At 44.2% G+C, this 17,641-nt stretch overlaps 1 protein-coding gene across 1 annotated transcript in view; it reads left to right on the top strand.

The window, feature by feature from the left end:
• prkcea (protein kinase C, epsilon a) overlaps nucleotides 1–16,000 on the top strand; it is a 33,754-nt gene extending 17,754 nt beyond the window's left edge. The window contains exons 3-15 of the mRNA XM_080517344.1: nucleotides 4,227–4,392; nucleotides 4,509–4,543; nucleotides 6,397–6,485; nucleotides 6,701–6,830; nucleotides 7,655–7,797; nucleotides 7,961–8,063; nucleotides 8,984–9,192; nucleotides 10,514–10,687; nucleotides 10,778–10,932; nucleotides 11,028–11,166; nucleotides 11,885–12,073; nucleotides 12,762–12,908; nucleotides 13,939–16,000. Of these exons, the coding sequence (XP_080373470.1) occupies nucleotides 4,227–4,392; nucleotides 4,509–4,543; nucleotides 6,397–6,485; nucleotides 6,701–6,830; nucleotides 7,655–7,797; nucleotides 7,961–8,063; nucleotides 8,984–9,192; nucleotides 10,514–10,687; nucleotides 10,778–10,932; nucleotides 11,028–11,166; nucleotides 11,885–12,073; nucleotides 12,762–12,908; nucleotides 13,939–14,088 (1,829 nt within the window). The 3' untranslated portion in view covers nucleotides 14,089–16,000. The remainder of the gene's footprint in view (nucleotides 1–4,226; nucleotides 4,393–4,508; nucleotides 4,544–6,396; nucleotides 6,486–6,700; nucleotides 6,831–7,654; nucleotides 7,798–7,960; nucleotides 8,064–8,983; nucleotides 9,193–10,513; nucleotides 10,688–10,777; nucleotides 10,933–11,027; nucleotides 11,167–11,884; nucleotides 12,074–12,761; nucleotides 12,909–13,938) is intronic.
• Nucleotides 16,001–17,641: the final 1,641 nt, after the last annotated feature.

Below are 17,641 nucleotides of genomic sequence, written 5' to 3'. Positions count from 1 at the left end.
CACTTTGTGCCTACATTTTGCAGAATTTTTGTTTTACAAGTGTTAATAAAAGATTTGTTTCGTCAACAGGGGAATTACTTGCGAGGAACATCCTCTCGCGCACGCAGAGTGCGACGGAGAGACGAAACCTAAACCCAGAGGCTTTCCTGTTTTCCTAGAAAGTCCTCATGCATTAGATGGCTTTTCTCCCTTGCTTTCTCTTTTTCCATCCCCGATTCTCCTATCTTGTGTCGTTGAAACGTGCACGCATGCAAATTATCTTGGTAGATTGGCCTTTGCACACGCGCACACACACACACTGACTCACTCGCGGACGGCCTGGAATAAGTGATTTTCATCTGCACCTGTGTGTCTTCACACCTGGTTAAAAATAGACTGCCTTCCAGTGAGTGTGCCTGCTTATGTATGGGCTATATATCCGTGTGTGTGTGTGTGTGTGTGAGGGTGGTGGGATAGCCTGTGTACGGTTGCAGCAGAGAAGCCCAACAATACACCATAGAGTGCATTTCTCAGTGTCAAGACCCATAAAGAGAGTGGCGGAGAGTGAAGGGAGAAGGAGTCGTTTCTTAAAATAGTAGGTGAGATTGAGCCGCAGATTACACACACACACACACACATACGCACACCCAACACGCGCGCGCACATGCACATGCACACCGAGACGCAGGCGTCCATGCCTTGCCCTCCCCGCCAATGATTGGACACTCTGCGGCGACCTAACGACCCACTCTCCGCCCACTCCTGAACTTCCGCCCTGAGTTCAGCTGGCTCGAACACTCGTCACGTTAATGTATGCTGATAAAAACAAGTGGGGCGTGTGTGTGTGTGTGTGTGTGTGTGTGTGTGTGTGTGTGTGTGTGTGTGTGTGTGTGTGTGTGTGTGTGTGTGTGTTGAGAGGACTGGAGAGGAGTAAGGGATGGAGAGATGGAGGGTGAGAACGAGAGGAAGAGGTGGTATTTTTAGCAGATTTTTTTTTTCTCCCCCCCCTCCCCTGCTGCAATCTGTTCACTGCAGCTTCTGAGGCTGGAAGAATGCGTTTCTCTTTTACTTTTGCTTCCCGTCGCTCGTCTCCATCCTCCCGAATCTGTTTGTCTGAAGGAAAGAATAAGAGTAATCTGACCTAATCTGACCATCTGCACCGTTCTCCCGCCGGTGTTTCTCGATTCACCGCCCTCGTCAGTCGCTCTGTTATTAAAGTGTTTTCACTTCACTTGAAGCAAGACTTGAGAAATGATACGTCTTGCTTGTTTGTTTGTTATTTTAATAAAAAAAACACGAGTATTATTTCAATTTAATCTTGAAACAGAAAACATGCAGTGATACAAAATAAATGAAATAAAACCATTAAAAATAAAACCTTTTTAATCCCTCAATCTAACTTAAACAGGTTTAATTTCTGAGGTCATTGTTCAGTGAACCTTTAATGTTTTACTGTGACATGACCATACCGACACAATATTTTCAGTGTTAATACTATTTGTGCACGTGTATATAATGAAAATAGACTTGATATATCAGGAGATATTATATATCGTATATCATGAAGAAACTATATTTTAAATTGCCTTGTTGCTGATGAAAAGTGTGTATGTGTATAAAATAGGTGTTGATTTCTCAAAAGAATCTAAATTAGAGCAGAGAAATTCACTTTATAACGACTGAACATTGAAGTCACTCACAATTATTTAGACAGTGTCTTAAATAGGTTTGTGATGATTGTAGAATAGAATTTTAACACAAATGTCTGAATTTGATACAAGTATTGTATATTTTTAGTATTGCAAAGATGAATTGTAAAGGCTTCTTAGTTAAAATGGGAAAAAAGAAGACTTAAGCACCTAATTGTTGAAAGATAAACGCATCACAAGTCAATAACCGTAAAAATACGATGCCACACAATAGTTAGTTCTAAACCACAGTGAATCCCCTTGAAACCCCATTGAAGAGGAGTGTGAATGGATTCAGTTTGAAAAAGTGTTGACGTGATAAACAATGGTGGGAACCGAGTCTTACAATGAAAGAGTGTAAATGGTGTTCACACTGTCCAAATCAGTCAATAAACTGTTGGGAAGCTCACCAGCCCGAACCCACATCAACATTTCACAAAACGGTCAGATGCCAGCCGAAACCCACTCGAAAATTTAGTTTTGAACTAAAACAAAGAGAGATTCCCAAATAAGTAAAAAAAAAACCAATAATAATAATAATAATCTGGAAATATGTCAGACATGACTCTGAAGCTCCATTTATATACAGTCCAAAAGCCCGAAATTATTCAAGGCAGTTCAAACACCTGATGGAGAAGTTGTGACGTTACAGATTTTACCGTAGTTTATATTTATAATGCGTATTGTAATGTTGTGTTTCCTGTATAATGTGTTCCATAAGATTTTTAACATCTGTTAGGAATTTTATGAAAGCAGGTGTTACATTTTAATGGCTACTGCTGACGTTATACATGTTTACTATATATATAAAATTTGTAAATATGTATTATTATGTTGTGTGCCTACACAGGGACAGCAAGGCATGCGGGATTATCGCAATGTGTCATTTTTCTTTTCTTTACCAGCTGAGATCTCACCAACAAGCCTGAAAACCTCCAAGAACGGTTCTTTAGATTGTGCTGTGTTTGTATTTCAAACTGCACTCCCGCACATAATATCACACTTGACTTCACTTTAACTGAATCAGAGTTTAGATGTGTGCAACCTTTATTTACCATTGGTGGAGGTTCACATGTATTTAAAACATTTTTTTTTAATCCTAATTGTTTGCGTTATTGAAAACTTAGTTCATAGTGTGTCTGTCTCCACCATGATAACTCTTTGTGTGTGCAAGGATGTTTATTTATTACTGTTAAGGGGAGTAAGTCAAATTAAACCAGTACTTTTTTTTCCCGATACTTCAAGTCGGTAGTTAAAGTTAACGTAGGGGTACTAAAATATGCAGAAAATGTATGAAAGCCAATGCGATGTCCCCCTGAAAGCACGAGAACTCTGTTGTGAAGGGGTTTTTGCGGTTATTCCAGGGTTGGGTTTAGGTTAATGTGAATGTCTGGTTGTGTTTTGAGAAAGTCTGCAGGAAATAAATGTGAGTCAATGCAGTGTCCCAACATGTGGTTTATTCTTCTGGGTGGCGACTCCTGCCACTATTGGTGTAAAACATTAACGCACTCGATAGTAAAGTCAATCCAGTCTGAAGAGAGGGAATGTTTTAGGGTTGCGTTAGATATGTGGTGGTTATAGCCGAGTTTAGAAATACACGCAAGTTGATGTCATTTCTGTCAAAGGTGTGTGAGGAAAACCTTTTGAGTGCAGTCAGGGGTTAAAGGTTGGGCGTTATGACAGAGTCTGATAAAGTCTGCATGAAATTAATAGAAGTTGGTGCAGTGTGTGTGTGTGTGTGTGTGTGTGTGTGTGTGTGTGTGTGTGTGTGTGCACGCCAGACAGATGGATGATGCATTATGTAAAATAAAGTGATACCAGTGATGGCGTGTTGAGCTGGCCCCCCTCGAACCAACACACACGGAAACACAACAGCACACACTCTGACACACACACACACACACACACAAAGAATCTGTGGACAGCATGTCTGTAATCAAACTCTGGAGCGGCTCAGCAGTAACCACATCTACAACGCACCCTGGAGAGCGACGCTGGGAGAGTGAAAGAAAGGCAAACTAGGACAGGAGTGCTGCGAGAAGCAGTGTGTGTGTGTGTGTGTGTGTGTGTGTGTGGGAGGCAGCGTGGAGGTGGTTCTCTTGTCTTAAGGTTGCCCTCGGAAAGCATTTATCTTTCCGGGGAGATGCTGAGAGGAAGTGAACGACTGCTTGGATGATGCTTGCTGAGGAGGAGTATTTTAATATGCTGTCCTTCGTTTTTAGTGCCCACACATGGAAGTATAAATAGCAGCTGCACGTACGTATGCACAGGCCTCTGGTTGGTGTGGGGTGCTTGTGAGAAAGAGAGCTGCGGGGAGGAGGGGAGGGGGGGGGGGGGGGGGGGGGGGGGGTAAAGGAAGATGAGAGGCCGCTGAATGATTAAACATCCTAAGAAACATGATGCAAATCGCCCCTTTTTTGTACGAAGGAAGTGAAATCGATGGGTGTTTGAGGAGACCTCAGCAGCTCTGCGACGTCTGAGTGGATCCCCAGCTAAGAATTGCAGTCATTCTTGTTTCCTTTCATGAGTTCGTGTCATTTTTTCCGTCTCTCTCGACAGCCTCGGGTACCAACGAGAATGAGGAGCGTGTGTTCCGCGAGAGGATCGGCCCCCGCCGGCGACAGGGCGCCGTCCGGAGGCGCGTCCATCAAGTCAACGGCCACAAGTTCATGGCCACTTACCTGCGCCAGCCGACCTACTGCTCGCACTGCCGAGATTTTATCTGGTAGGAAAGCCGTACACAAACACGCGGGTTTTGATCCGGCGCTCCCTCCGCGGCGCACCATTAAAAGAAACGAGCCGAATGAAACGCTGACCCGTCTCCCGTTTGCGATCCGACAGGGGCGTGCTGGGCAAGCAGGGATACCAGTGTCAGGGTGAGTACTTTGCTCCAACCGATTCCAATTCCTCAAGTAACATTGCACTGCATTTATTATTTAGACGTGGGGAACACAGGAGGGATTACTTGTTACTGAGTGACAGCTGTGATTTGGTGGCACGCCATCACCCAGAGTCAAACATTTACCGCATCACAGCAGCATCTGTGGGGGATATAACAATATGTGACTGTGCAGGAAAGAAGTTTGTCTCTATTCTCCTCCAGTGTTACTTAACCAGGCTCTGCATGTCTGCAGCCTCGGCCACGTTCTATATAAAATGCTATGCAAATTGCAACTGCCATACCTGTTGCGTAACGTTCCTTGGAGGAGCTCTCTTCCTTATTCCTTCATCACAATTTACTCTACAAAATAAAAAAAAAAAAGAATAAAAAAAAAAAAAAAAAAGGAAATGGCACGAAGGAGCGTTTTCTGTATTTAACAGTCCGTTTGCTTTCCAGTCTCTGACACTCGTGCAGAACAAGACGTACACTTAGTCAAAGCATTTAGTGGCGGCCCAGGAAGTCATGCTGCGCTTTAGCAGTGGAAAAGGTGATGGTGTGGAGGTGGAAACTGTAACTGGTCGGCCAGCAAAAGCTGACTGAACCCACCTCACACAGCGAGTAAACCCTGCGTATTCCCTTTACTTTGTACAGCCACTGTCACATGAATACAGACAAACGTTGCTTTAAAAAATCCTCTGCGTCCATGAGGGTTATGAACTCCCGTGCCGAAGTAATTTGGCCTCTGATCGTGCATTCATCTGCTACTGCGACTGGACTTAATGGATCACGTTTCACTGTCTCACCAGTTACTCAAACACAATGTTCCCAGCAGCTCCCGGCGTTTTAACGCAGGAGCTTCCTTCTGTCTGAGCAGGAAGGCCTAAGAAATAATACTGCTGGCTTTAAAGACTTGACCTTGACGAAGAAGTCCCTTCAACAAGCTCCTTAGCTGTTTTATCTCATTTTTTCTTTTTGGATGAGGTCACAACTGAAGACACCCTTGGTTTTTTGGGATTTTTTTCATGTTTTTTGTTGTTGTTTGTTTGCGAGGAAGTCAACCAACACACTATACAATACAAGTATTTCCAAGAAACAAAGTCATAATATTGGCTGCACTTCATTTTTTTTTTTAAAGACCTACTCCTTGATCACTGTAAAAACGTATTCGATGAAGACATTATTATCATTTTCTACAATAAAAATTTTTTTAAACACGTGGAGTTGATTGCCATTGGAGTTTTGCAGAATACTGTTCAATAACGATAACCGACAGTTGGTTTTTGAAACCAATGAAATTTATTTCAAATATAAAACAAGAATAACATATTTGAGATATCAAAACAATATTGTTGCATAATAGATAAAAAAATATTCGGCAATCAGCTCAACTGTCACTCAATATCACCTCTCCCAAATGGGTTTTACCTTCATTTCCTTTCATTAAAACCCAAAGTGTCAGCCATTGTATGAAGTTCTGAGATTGAAACACTTTCATACGTCCAAACTTGTTTGTTGTATTGTTGTTAGAGTTTTATATTGACATTTAATGTGGGTCAGATGCATTTGGCAGATGCAAGGTCAGTGTTGGCACATAGAGGCTAAACCACTGTATTGATGAATAGCATGGTTCAACAGTTCAGCTTTTGTTTTTAATCACAAGACGTAATCAAAACTGATTTCTCCTTCAGCTGATTTTCATTTTGAATGAAGGCCGTCTCTGGCTGATTAAAATATTCCAGACCTGGTGTCTCTCCACCCTCGGTGTGCAGCAGACTGAAGGAATTGTGTTTTGTTTCGAACTAAATTTAACCAGATGTGTGAACGTGTGACACTGATGTGCTCTTTCAGTGTGCACGTGCGTCGTCCACAAGCGTTGCCATGAGCTCATCATCACAAAGTGCGCCGGGATGAAGAAACAGGAGGACACGCCAGAGGAGGTAAACACATTTTCTTCACATGCCTACCGGGAGATCCTGTTGGCACAAATCTGAGGATTTTTTTTCTCAAAGCGTAGAGACACACGAGAGACGCTCCGACAGTTTGTACATAAGCTTCCACGTGTGCACGAACACTTGAGAGCCACTATTTGTTGAGGTGACAGTGACCTCTTTGTAACACCTTTTGTTTGTTTTGTGTGTGTCTCCCCCTGTAGGTGGGCTCGCAGCGGTTCAGTGTTAATATGCCACACAAGTTCAGTATTCACAACTACAAAGTTCCCACCTTCTGCGACCATTGTGGTTCGCTGCTGTGGGGTCTCATGAGGCAGGGCCTGCAGTGCAAAGGTGAGTTCATGTGTACCATCAAAACACACACAATGTAAGAATAGAACAGAGGTGATGTGTACATGAATTAAAATGAACAAGTCAGTGTTGGATAATTGTCCCATCACGGTCTAGTATCTGACCGTGATGCTCGAATAGTTGTAAACAGCGGCGATGCATTCATGGAAGAGGAGTTGTAATGTTTTTTTCACACCTGTTCATATTGTCCCGCTGGAGCAAATACTATTTTAGGGTCGTTGCAATTTATTTGTTTTACGTTCATGCAGACTTTTTGCCGACAACATTGGGTGCGTCATGTTTCAACTGATCATACTGTCGTGGGAGGAGTCATGTTGCCATGACTACTGGGCATTGTGCTGAGTAGTCATGGAAACATGACACTCCCAGTGTCACTACGCTCAGTTGCCATGGAAACAGACCACCTCCGATGTCACCGGACGTGTTTCTATGACTACCAAGTGTGACAAAATGGGCATTGTTGTGTTTCCATGGCAACCGTGCACGGCGGGAGCACCCTGTTTATATAGTTCCTGGCTGGTGTTCCCTCTTCGGACATTTAACCTTTCCTACATTCATGGCGCTCCGCGGAGCTTTTGTCGCCCCTGTTTATACACAGCTCTATAAAAACATGAATGAAAAGTTCATTGTTTTGCCAGTTATCACTACACCCGGCATTCAAAATTCACATTGTCACTGTTGGAGAGTTTCAAGAGGCGTGTCTCTTGAAGGATATTTGCTGTTATGTATTTAGTGTTTCAGTATAGTTTTAAAGTCTTAAGGCTCAACCTCAACTTGTTTTTCTTTCTTTCTTTTTTTTTTTATAGTGTGTAAGATGAATGTGCACAGGCGCTGTGAAACCAATGTAGCTCCTAACTGTGGCGTGGACGCCCGGGGTATCGCTAAGGTCCTGTCAGACATGGGGGTCACGCCGGATAAGATCTCCAACACAGCACAGCGCAGGAGGAAGGTAAGGAAAGTTTATAAATGATGCCCGGAAGTGGATATCTATCCATTCGTATAGCGAGCGAGCTGGAGTACGATTTTTCGAGCACGGCTCAAACGTACGGTCACGTTGTGTCTCCCTCTCTCTTTCTCTCTCTCTCTCTCTCTCTCTCTCCCCCCCTCGGCAGCTGACTCCAGGGCAGGACCCTCCCCAGTCTCCTCCTGAGCTCTCCCAGACCGAGGAGAACAGCTTCAGCCAGCCAGCTGTCCCCACCTCCCCCTCACAGCAGGGTAACACAACACACACACGCACACAAACACGCGATCAAACATTTCAAAGCCCTTTCAGATGGCTTCGGAGCAGCGTGCGGTTCTAATGTGTTAATTCAAGCAGTAAGAGGTAGTAATCCGATTTCAGCAACAATATTGTTCTTCATTTTTAAAAGAGTGAGCTGCGTTATTGTTGGTTGTACAACCGAGACCAAACTTGAGTTGTCCGCCACCGCCCACCACCATTTGCTTGTCACAGTTAGTCACGCTATTATCACACTTTGCAAGCCGAGAGAGGAAAAGTTAACTTTCTCTCGGTGGAAGTCTTCCCACTTTTGTGCTTTGCGGAGCCACATGACGGTGACCGCGGCACCGGTCACTGCTGTTATTGAGCCACCGCGGTCTGAGATAGTGGAGCTGAGTCATATCAGCTCTCAACAGTGGAATTGATCATCGCTTTTTAACAGTTTATTGAAACGCCCCGGACAGTGTTTATTAAAAGCTTTGTGACTTTGGCATTTCTTCCTGCCTCACCCGAGCTTATAGTGTAAAGTTGAGCAAACCCCTCATGCTATTAATGAGTCATATCTACCAAAAATAAAACATGGAACTTTGTACTGTCGTGGCTTTTTTGCTTTATGTGAGTTCTGTGAGAAATGTTTAGAGCTTTTCATAAATAGAAATAGGAAAAGGTAAGTGATTATGGTTATTATAATTTTACATCGTTTTTTTTTATTTCATATGTACATGTCAAAGTGGCTCTGGTGGGAATTTAAATACGCTTTAATCACTCTGGGGTTGACATTTTGTTTTACCGAGTGCCTTATGAAGGGTTGAAGAGCCACACGTCGACGAGGGGGGGGGGGGGGGGGGAAGAAAAAGAAAAGGCAGCCAGCCTGTTTTCGCTGATGTCTGATCTGCTTTTCCGACGACACCCACAGACTTGGCAGAGTTGGATCGCCTGCAGGACGCACTGTCACTCGACCAGCAGGGTCCCCAGCACTCCTCCTCCTCCTCTACGTCCTCCTCCTCCACTACCTCCTCCTCCTTGTCCTCCTCCTCAGCGGGCAGGGAGAACGGACAGAGCCAGCGGAGGACCCTCAAGGACTTCAATTTCATCAAGGTTCTCGGAAAAGGCAGCTTTGGCAAGGTGCGGCCGTGCTGAGGAGGAGGATGTCTATCTCTGTGCCGCTCGTTATGTTTATAATTAAACACGGCTCACTGGGGTTCCTATCATTATGCATAACAGCTGCGTTATCAGTAGAATACAAAAATATTTTGTCAGCTGCTATTTTAAATGCTAATTTTCTTCATCAAATATACTGTGAGTATTAGTTAGTATTGGTTTCCCACAACTCATTGGTTTCATTTTAATTTACATTTAATGCGTTTTTATGGCAGTCATCAGATGATGATGATGATTATTTCTGTTTATATCAGCCAATATTTTAGTACAAGTTTTTTTTGCCAAACAGAATCGACATGATCTGATGTACCTGGTGTAAGGACAGAGTCCATAGATACACAACACTATCACAATAACAACAATTTCACAACAGCAATAGTCAAGTGAGATGAGCTTGGATGGTGTTATAGGTCAACTATTCGTGGCTGAAACACTCATGCACCAACAGATTAATTTAGGGCGGGGTTGTCAAGCCTATTGTAATAAAGAGGCTGCATGCCAGCCCAATTTGATGTGGTGTCAGGTGAGCCAGTTAAATGTCCACTCTTTGCTGCATTTTGCAGCTTTTAACGTCAATGCGTTTACAAATCCGTCCTCACCGTACATCGTTGACGTTTAATTAAAACGCTGCAATCGCTTGTGAATAAATCACTTTTCAAAATGATCCCAATGTAGTCGCGCGGTCAAAGTACAAGGACTTTTTGTCTGCGACAAAATCAAAACAACAAATGATATTACCACCAGCACAAGAACTATGCGAAAGCAAGAAAGTCTCCTTTCAGAAGAGGCCAGCTGGGCACCGGCTGCGATGTCGGCTCCTTTTGTTCTTTCAAGGGTGGCCAATCAGCCACTGACGTACACACGGAAAACAAAAAGCACAAATACACACATGCCAATGAACCGTTAAGTCATAAAAACAGGATGTAAACGGCGTGAAGTGTTCCCTTCAACCACAACACAACGCTCTTTTTTTAGCCCGCGGGCCACACATGGCCGTGAATTAAATAAAGCTGTAGCTTAATAAAAACACACCCAGGAAGTGTTCAAGTATAGTACACTTTTTGTCCAAAACTCCCCAAAAAGTTTTTCCGGCCAGTCCTGCATTTTGGATTAGTTATTGGAGCAAAGCGACCCCCAATGGACAAATTAGGAACAGCAGCAACTATAATTGAAAAGTGAAAGTTAAAGTGTCTTTATTATTATTTGTTTACACTCTGGGGACTATTAACAGACAATCTGAACTGTCGTCACTTATGAATGTAAACTTCTCTGGTTTCTTGTCCAGGTAATGTTGGCGGAGCTGAAAGGGACAGAGGAGGTGTACGCTGTCAAAGTCCTGAAGAAGGACGTGATCCTCCAGGACGACGATGTGGACTGCACTATGACCGAGAAGCGCATTCTGGCCCTCGCCCGCCGCCACCCCTACCTCACCCAGCTTTACTGTTGCTTCCAGACACGGGTACGAAGTCACACAAGCAAACAAACAAACACATTTAATGCTTTTTTCCCACGTCTCACGCATGGCTAATCCTCCTTCCTCTCGCCGCAGGACCGCTTGTTCTTTGTGATGGAATATGTGAATGGAGGAGATCTGATGTTCCAGATCCAGCGATCCAGAAAGTTTGACGAGCCTCGCTCGCGTTTCTACGCCGCTGAAGTCACTTCGGCCCTGATGTTCCTGCACCGTAACGGAGTCATCTACAGGTAGTTCTTCAGATTCTCGCTCCCGAAAGACCCGGGGGTTTGAACTGCGCGATCGTCAAGCGGGGTTGCTCCACTGCTTGCTCTCTCACCCACAGAGATCTGAAGCTGGATAACATCCTCCTGGATGCGGAGGGACACTGTAAGCTGGCAGACTTCGGTATGTGTAAAGAGGGCATCATGAACGGAGTCACCACCACGACTTTCTGTGGCACGCCCGACTACATCGCTCCCGAGGTGAGCCCAACTCCGCCGTCTCATACATACCAGGTCTGACGGAGGCGCTGTCACTTCTTCTAAAATACCGAAGCAGTGGTTCCACCGTCCCATTAAACTATGAGGTCTTCATGACATGAACAGTGACAATAAATGATTCCAACCAATATAATGATACTACATAATGTTGAATAAATAATATAGATGTTGTGATGGTAACCCTGTGTTTAAACAGCCTTGCATAAAACACATAAACCAAGTGCTGAGTACTTTTCACACAAAGTAAAAGAAGGATACTGGTAGTAATAATAGCAAATCTATTGAATTGTAACGTTTAAAATGTTATAGTGAATATATGGGGGCGCTTTGGACAACTTCAGTATTTCAAAAGCTTTGATAAAACAGTGGGACTGATTGATGATAATAATAATAATAATAATGTAATAGGTATCAATATTAATGCAGCCATTTACTTCAGTAATAAAGTGCTTCACAGACAAAGTAAAAGCACAAATGCAAGATGAAAACAAACATAAGGATTTATTGTAAATGTTCCATACAAAATGTTAACAAAATGGCAAAAAGTTATTTTCTTTACAGACAGTGTGAAAGCTGCAAATGTAGTTTCAGTCAACTTAAAAGATATACAAAAAAATACTAAATATATCCTATTATAATGATAAACTTTATTAAGCTGCTGGTCGCCCTCATGACGTGTGCGTGCCGTTGTTGCGTCCAGATCTTGCAGGAGCTGGAGTACGGCGCCTCGGTGGACTGGTGGGCCCTGGGGGTGCTGATGTACGAGATGATGGCCGGACAGCCGCCGTTCGAGGCCGACAACGAAGACGACCTGTTCGAGTCGATCCTCCACGATGACGTTCTTTACCCCGTGTGGCTCAGCAAAGAGGCCGTCTCCATCCTCCGAGCGGTACGTCGCATCGCTTTGCTCTATTTTTTGCTCTTTGCTCTTTATGAGCTTCTTTATGACCGTTTGAACTTTTCTCATTGGTCAAATGGACTTGATCCAAGTCACAGTGTCGCACTGTGGATGCTTCATTATGACGTTTACATCTGTGACACCTAAAACCCTCATGTGGATAAACCTGCACTGTCTGCAAATTTAGCCGCTTTCGAGTTTTAAACTGGAATCGCGGTCCTGTGCTCTTGCGCCCATTGTTGCAAACGGTATCATTCATGTTTTCTGAAAGTGCACTAACTGCCGAGGCGTTCCAATGCATAAAAGACCAAAAGGTTAGAGTCATCACAATGCTATCATAAAGCCAGCGTAGATGACGGAGTGCTCTCACAGCGCGGGGCAGAATAAAAAAGCGAGGCGGCTTTCAGTCTCGGCACAATAACACCAGCTGACCCCTGTTTCATCACTCGATCACTCCGGCTTTGTGCTTGTAGCATCCACACAGCCATTAACATTTCAGCTCTATTATCAGCACTGAAATGTGTGTTGTTGTTGTTGTTTTTTTCCCCTGATCTGCCCTTGCTCTCTTTCTGTCCTCTCGCCTTTTTCCAACGGCTGAAAACCACGTCCGAGCGTCCTGAAGGGCGATCGTCTCCAGGCCATGTCGTTTCCAATCAATCGTGTTGCTTTTTGTGTTTAGTTCATGACCAAGAATCCGGCCAAGCGTCTGGGCTGCGTGGTGAGCCAGGGCTGCGAGGAGGCCATCAAGACCCACGCCTTCTTCAGGGAGATCGACTGGGTCCTGCTGGAGCAGAGAAAAGTCAAGCCGCCCTTCAAACCCCGAATCGTAAGAAACACACGGTTCACATCTCGGGGGGGGGGGGACACACAGCGTGATGATCTTGCGTGAACGAGCTCACCGAGGTTTTACTTGTACTTCAAAGTGTCGCACATGGTTTTCAAGTGGATCCGACAAAAAAATATCTAAAGGAAAGGACTTTTTTTGATGTGCGCCGCTTTCAAAATGGATTTTTTTTTTTTTTATATCAAAACCCACCGGCGTTGGTTTGGAAGCCGATGGGAGTCTTCCGGGGTCGAAGTGGCGGCGTTCATACTTCCACACGTGCGCCACACTTCGCGCAGCAGTCGGGTTTGTTTTAATCGCACCGAAGCTGACAAGTGTGAACTCACCCCGAGGTGTCGCGTGACGGCGTGATCAAAATACCAGGATAAAAATCACTAGGTTAGAGGCTAAAGCTGTTTGAAATGATGCTCTGAAAACCGACGCGGAAAGATTCATTGGAAACGGGTGAGAATAAACGACTCGAGAGAGAGATGGTGGCGAAGCAAATGGCGGATACACGTTTTATCTTTTTGAAGTCGTTTCTAATTCGTTGTATTTCTGAACGATTCCTTGAAATGAGCAGCTTGTTTTGTTCCTGCTCCTTCCCAAAGTGTCAGGGAGTTTCTCACTCATTTGTAAAATCAACAAATCCTCCTGCCTTCGCAGATTATTTTGTCACCCGTCCATCTTCCGCACTCGTCTTATCCACCTTAAGGTCCGCGGGGCCTGCAGCCAATCCCAGCTGGGGCACGCAGTTGTTGTCGTTGGTCAGAAGGTGTCACTGTAATATCACTTTCGAATTTGATTAAGAACGACCTTGACATCCTGTGTGTGCGTGTGTCTGTCTGTGTGTGTGTGTGTGTGTGTGTGTGTGTGTGTGTGTGTGTGTGTGTGTGTGTGTGTGTGTGTGTGTGTGTGTGTGTGTGTGTGTGTGTGTGTGTGTGTGTGTGTGTGTGTGTGTGTGTGTGTGTGTGTGTGTGTGTGTGTGTGTGTGTGTGTGTGTGTGTGTGTGTGTGTTCGTTCGTTCATGCAGAAAACCAAGCGAGATGTGAATAACTTTGACCAGGACTTCACCAAGGAGGACCCCGTGCTGACGCCCACAGACGAGGCCATCATCCGACAGATCAACCAGGAGGAGTTCAAGGACTTCTCCTACTGCGCCCCCGAGGAGACACAAACCTAACACACACACACACACACACACACACACACACACGGCTCCATCAGCACTGAACCTCGCATGCACCAACACACATCACACATATGCTGAAATAACACAACTCCATATAAAAGAAAAGAAGACACACACACACACACACACACACACACACACACACACACTCTCTCCTTTACTTTGAATCTATTGATTGTCGTTACTTTTGGAATATTATTTACTTGCATTGTGTTGTTCTTGTTGCCTGGGTTTATTATGAATATGAATATTTGAATATGAATATAAATATGAATATGCACACCTGCACATGCTCTCACACCCACACACACACACACACACCCACACACATATGCACACACGCACTCTTCCACAGACAAACCCTTTAGCACAGATGAAACACACGGACACGACAATCCCAACATGCTCTCGAAAAACACGCTCGCCGCACATGCTCAGACAACCAGACACACTCGCACACAATCACACTGACCCCCCCCGCTTCTCTCCCTGGCACCTGTACACCCGTGGACTTTGGGTGCCGGGCCCAGAGGCCTGTAAATAGCCTGTGTTGAGTGGCTGTATCGTGTTGATATCGTCTGCTAGTAAAAGGAGCGTCGTGGCGCATGGACAAGCACCCTACCTGTGTTATTATTACTGTCCTTATTGTGGACCAGTTAGGGCCAAATTCCCTTTGTGCAATACCCTGACTATCGATATATTTTATTGTTTTTATGTATTTTTTTTTTTTTTTTTTTGTGCAGGTCTTATTTTAAATTGTTTTTTTTTGGTGGTATGATTGCAATACTGCTCTCGCTGTCCGACACTCTCACTCTGTGTCCTTGTGCCCTGTTTGTATAAAGTGAATGTCGAGCTTACGAGTTACAGGCTATTGAACTAATTATGTGGAGCAGAGTGTTACAGACAGCCTGTGTAGCAGTGAAAAGCCCGGTTTCCAGCCATTTCATCCATCTGTTAGTTTTCCACAGTCCACGTCTGTCCTACCGGTGTGAATGCGTTTGGCCCGTGGGTGTGTTTTTTTTCTTTTTCTTCCTGTTGTGAATGTACATTTTTTATGTGTATGAACGTGTGAATTTTTTTTTCTTCCCTGTCATGTGTGACTTCTCAGCATGTCTGTTTCTATAGCGACCATCAGTTTCTCTTTCCTTTGCCCACTCCTCCAAAGCTCCATTTCCCCTTTCCCCTCTCTCAACAGCCGTCTCACAGCCAAAACCACTTTCTGACTTTTGCTTTTTTTCAAGAATGGCTTTTCTTTCTTATTGCTCTTGTTTTCTTTTCTTTAAATAAAAAAAAAAAAAAAAAATTATAATAATAATAATTATTATTATTGTAAAGTGTATCTGGAGGAAACATTTGTGTATAATAATATAACTATACTATATTAGGTCTGTTACAGCCGGGTGGTGGTGGAATGTGGATAACCAGCAGCTGAATTACCTCTCATTTCAAACACACACACACACACACACACACACACACACACACTTGCACATGCAACCAAACCATTGCATACAGATTGCATTGCATACTCTGTCCTCTGACTCCTTCCCCCTTCTTCTCACTGTATTTCCTACACACACACAAGCACGCACACACACACACACACACACACACACACACACACACACACACACACACACACACACACACACACACACACACACACACACACACACACACACACACACACACACACACACACACACAGAGAAGGACTGTTGTATGGCGTGTGCTGTACAGTGATCTGAAGGCGAGCGGGTTGCTCTCTGTGCAGTAGAGTCGGTGTGTAGTGAAGCTTCGTGCACCCAGGGGTAGGGCTGTTCCCGGTCACACTATCTTACTCTGTGCCAAAATGTAGTGCAACAGCCGGGCTAGTCCCGTCTGGTCTGATTCCAATAAAACACTGAGCTGTCTACATAAGTGGCGGGCTGCTTTTCTTTCTTTTTCTTCATAAAGAGAATCGGTGGGATGCTCTAAAGTTTGAAGAGGAAAAGAGGGAGGGGGGAGAAAGCGGGTGGCGCTTCTGGCCTGCTGACCTATCGTTGCTCTCAGCTGTGGAGGCCTGGAGGGGATTTGCATACTCTGTGGGAGGGACGACGCTACACCGAAGGCACTTGAAGTCATCTGAGCTGCAGGGGAGGGGGGGGCGAGGACAATTTCCTCCTGGCGTCTGGTGCTGCTAATTGGACTACCTGTGATGGTGCAAATTGTAGCGAGGAGGTTCCCCCGCCGTGCCGTGAACTCCTGCCTGCCGCCCTCGTCTCGTCTTTTCTCAGCCGGCATTGGTCATGCCGCCAGATAGAGACGCCCGTGGGACACGATGACGGCTGACAAGGAGAAGAGAAGGTAAAGCTGGATGCAGAGATGAGCAATGTGATCAGGTTAAATAAATTCAGCCGTTTCTGTGTGTCAAACGGCATGACTGAAGTGTGAATGGAAGTTCGGTTGTTGATGTAGTGAAGGATTATCTGCACCAGTTTTCCTTCATTTCAATTGGGATGGTAAAAGTTCTCAAAAACACCTCGGTGTAAAAATGTGTACAGGAAATGCTGTAAAAAAAAAAAAAAAAAAAGAGCCTTGAAAGTACTACAATCTCTGAACAACCAAAGTCTGGTGGAGTCATGACTGATTTCAAGGTTCCTCCAATTTATTTATTCTTCTCTCACTAAATGTTACTGTGACTTATATCAGTGTAAACTTATGAGAAGAATATAAATCATGAGAATATTTATCAAAGGTGAAGGAAAAATTAAAAACTAAAATTGTGTTTAAGACCAATTTCAGATTCTTTTTATGCGGAGTTAAGATAATAAATTTAAGATATCATGTAATAACTATATTACAGATAATATAATTAAAAAAATGTTTTTTATTGTAATGGAGTGAGCCTGTAAAGCTCAATGAAATTATTTTCAGTTTGAGAGTTATTTTCACTTGTAATGTTTTACATCTTACCTGCGACCTGTCCATTGCACCCTGAGTTCGTCTATTCGAGCATCGTGTTCCCGCGAATTAGATGACATGGTATGAAAATCTTAACATAATGTTTTACATGCAGGAGGTAACATTTTAAAAAGTGTCTTGTTTCACAACAATGGAAAATTACTCTGTTTTTACTGTAGCTGTCACTCTCGCGGTGGGAATGTGTGAGGCTGTTTCTTTCTGTGTGAGTGATGAACGCAGGCCACCAGGTTGAGACGAGTCAGACCTGAGGTTTGCAGGTTTGAATCCCGCAGCTGAGCATTCATCACTGTGGGCCCCTGAGCGAGGCCGTGGACCCCCAGCTCCTCCCGGGGTGCCGTAGCGTGGCAGCACCTGGAAACCTATTAATAAAGTATGATTAGTTAGTTAGGAGTGAGGCAAAGTCGCTGATTTTAACTTGGAGATGACGAAAGGGAATATTAGTGGATGGACTGGTAGCTTCACAGAGGAATACACAGGACACACACTTCAAAAACAATATGGGGGAATGTGAACGATACAGGGAGCATGAAGCAAATGACAAGGCTGCAAAAAAAAAATTGATGTGGAATACAAGGATCAG

The sequence above is a fragment of the Blennius ocellaris genome, assembly GCF_963422515.1.
Source record: "Blennius ocellaris genome assembly, chromosome: 21".
In the NCBI taxonomy this organism is placed as follows: Eukaryota; Metazoa; Chordata; class Actinopteri; order Blenniiformes; family Blenniidae; genus Blennius; species Blennius ocellaris.
Note: the sequence above shows the minus strand (reverse complement) of the source record. Positions and strands in the feature narration are given on the sequence as shown.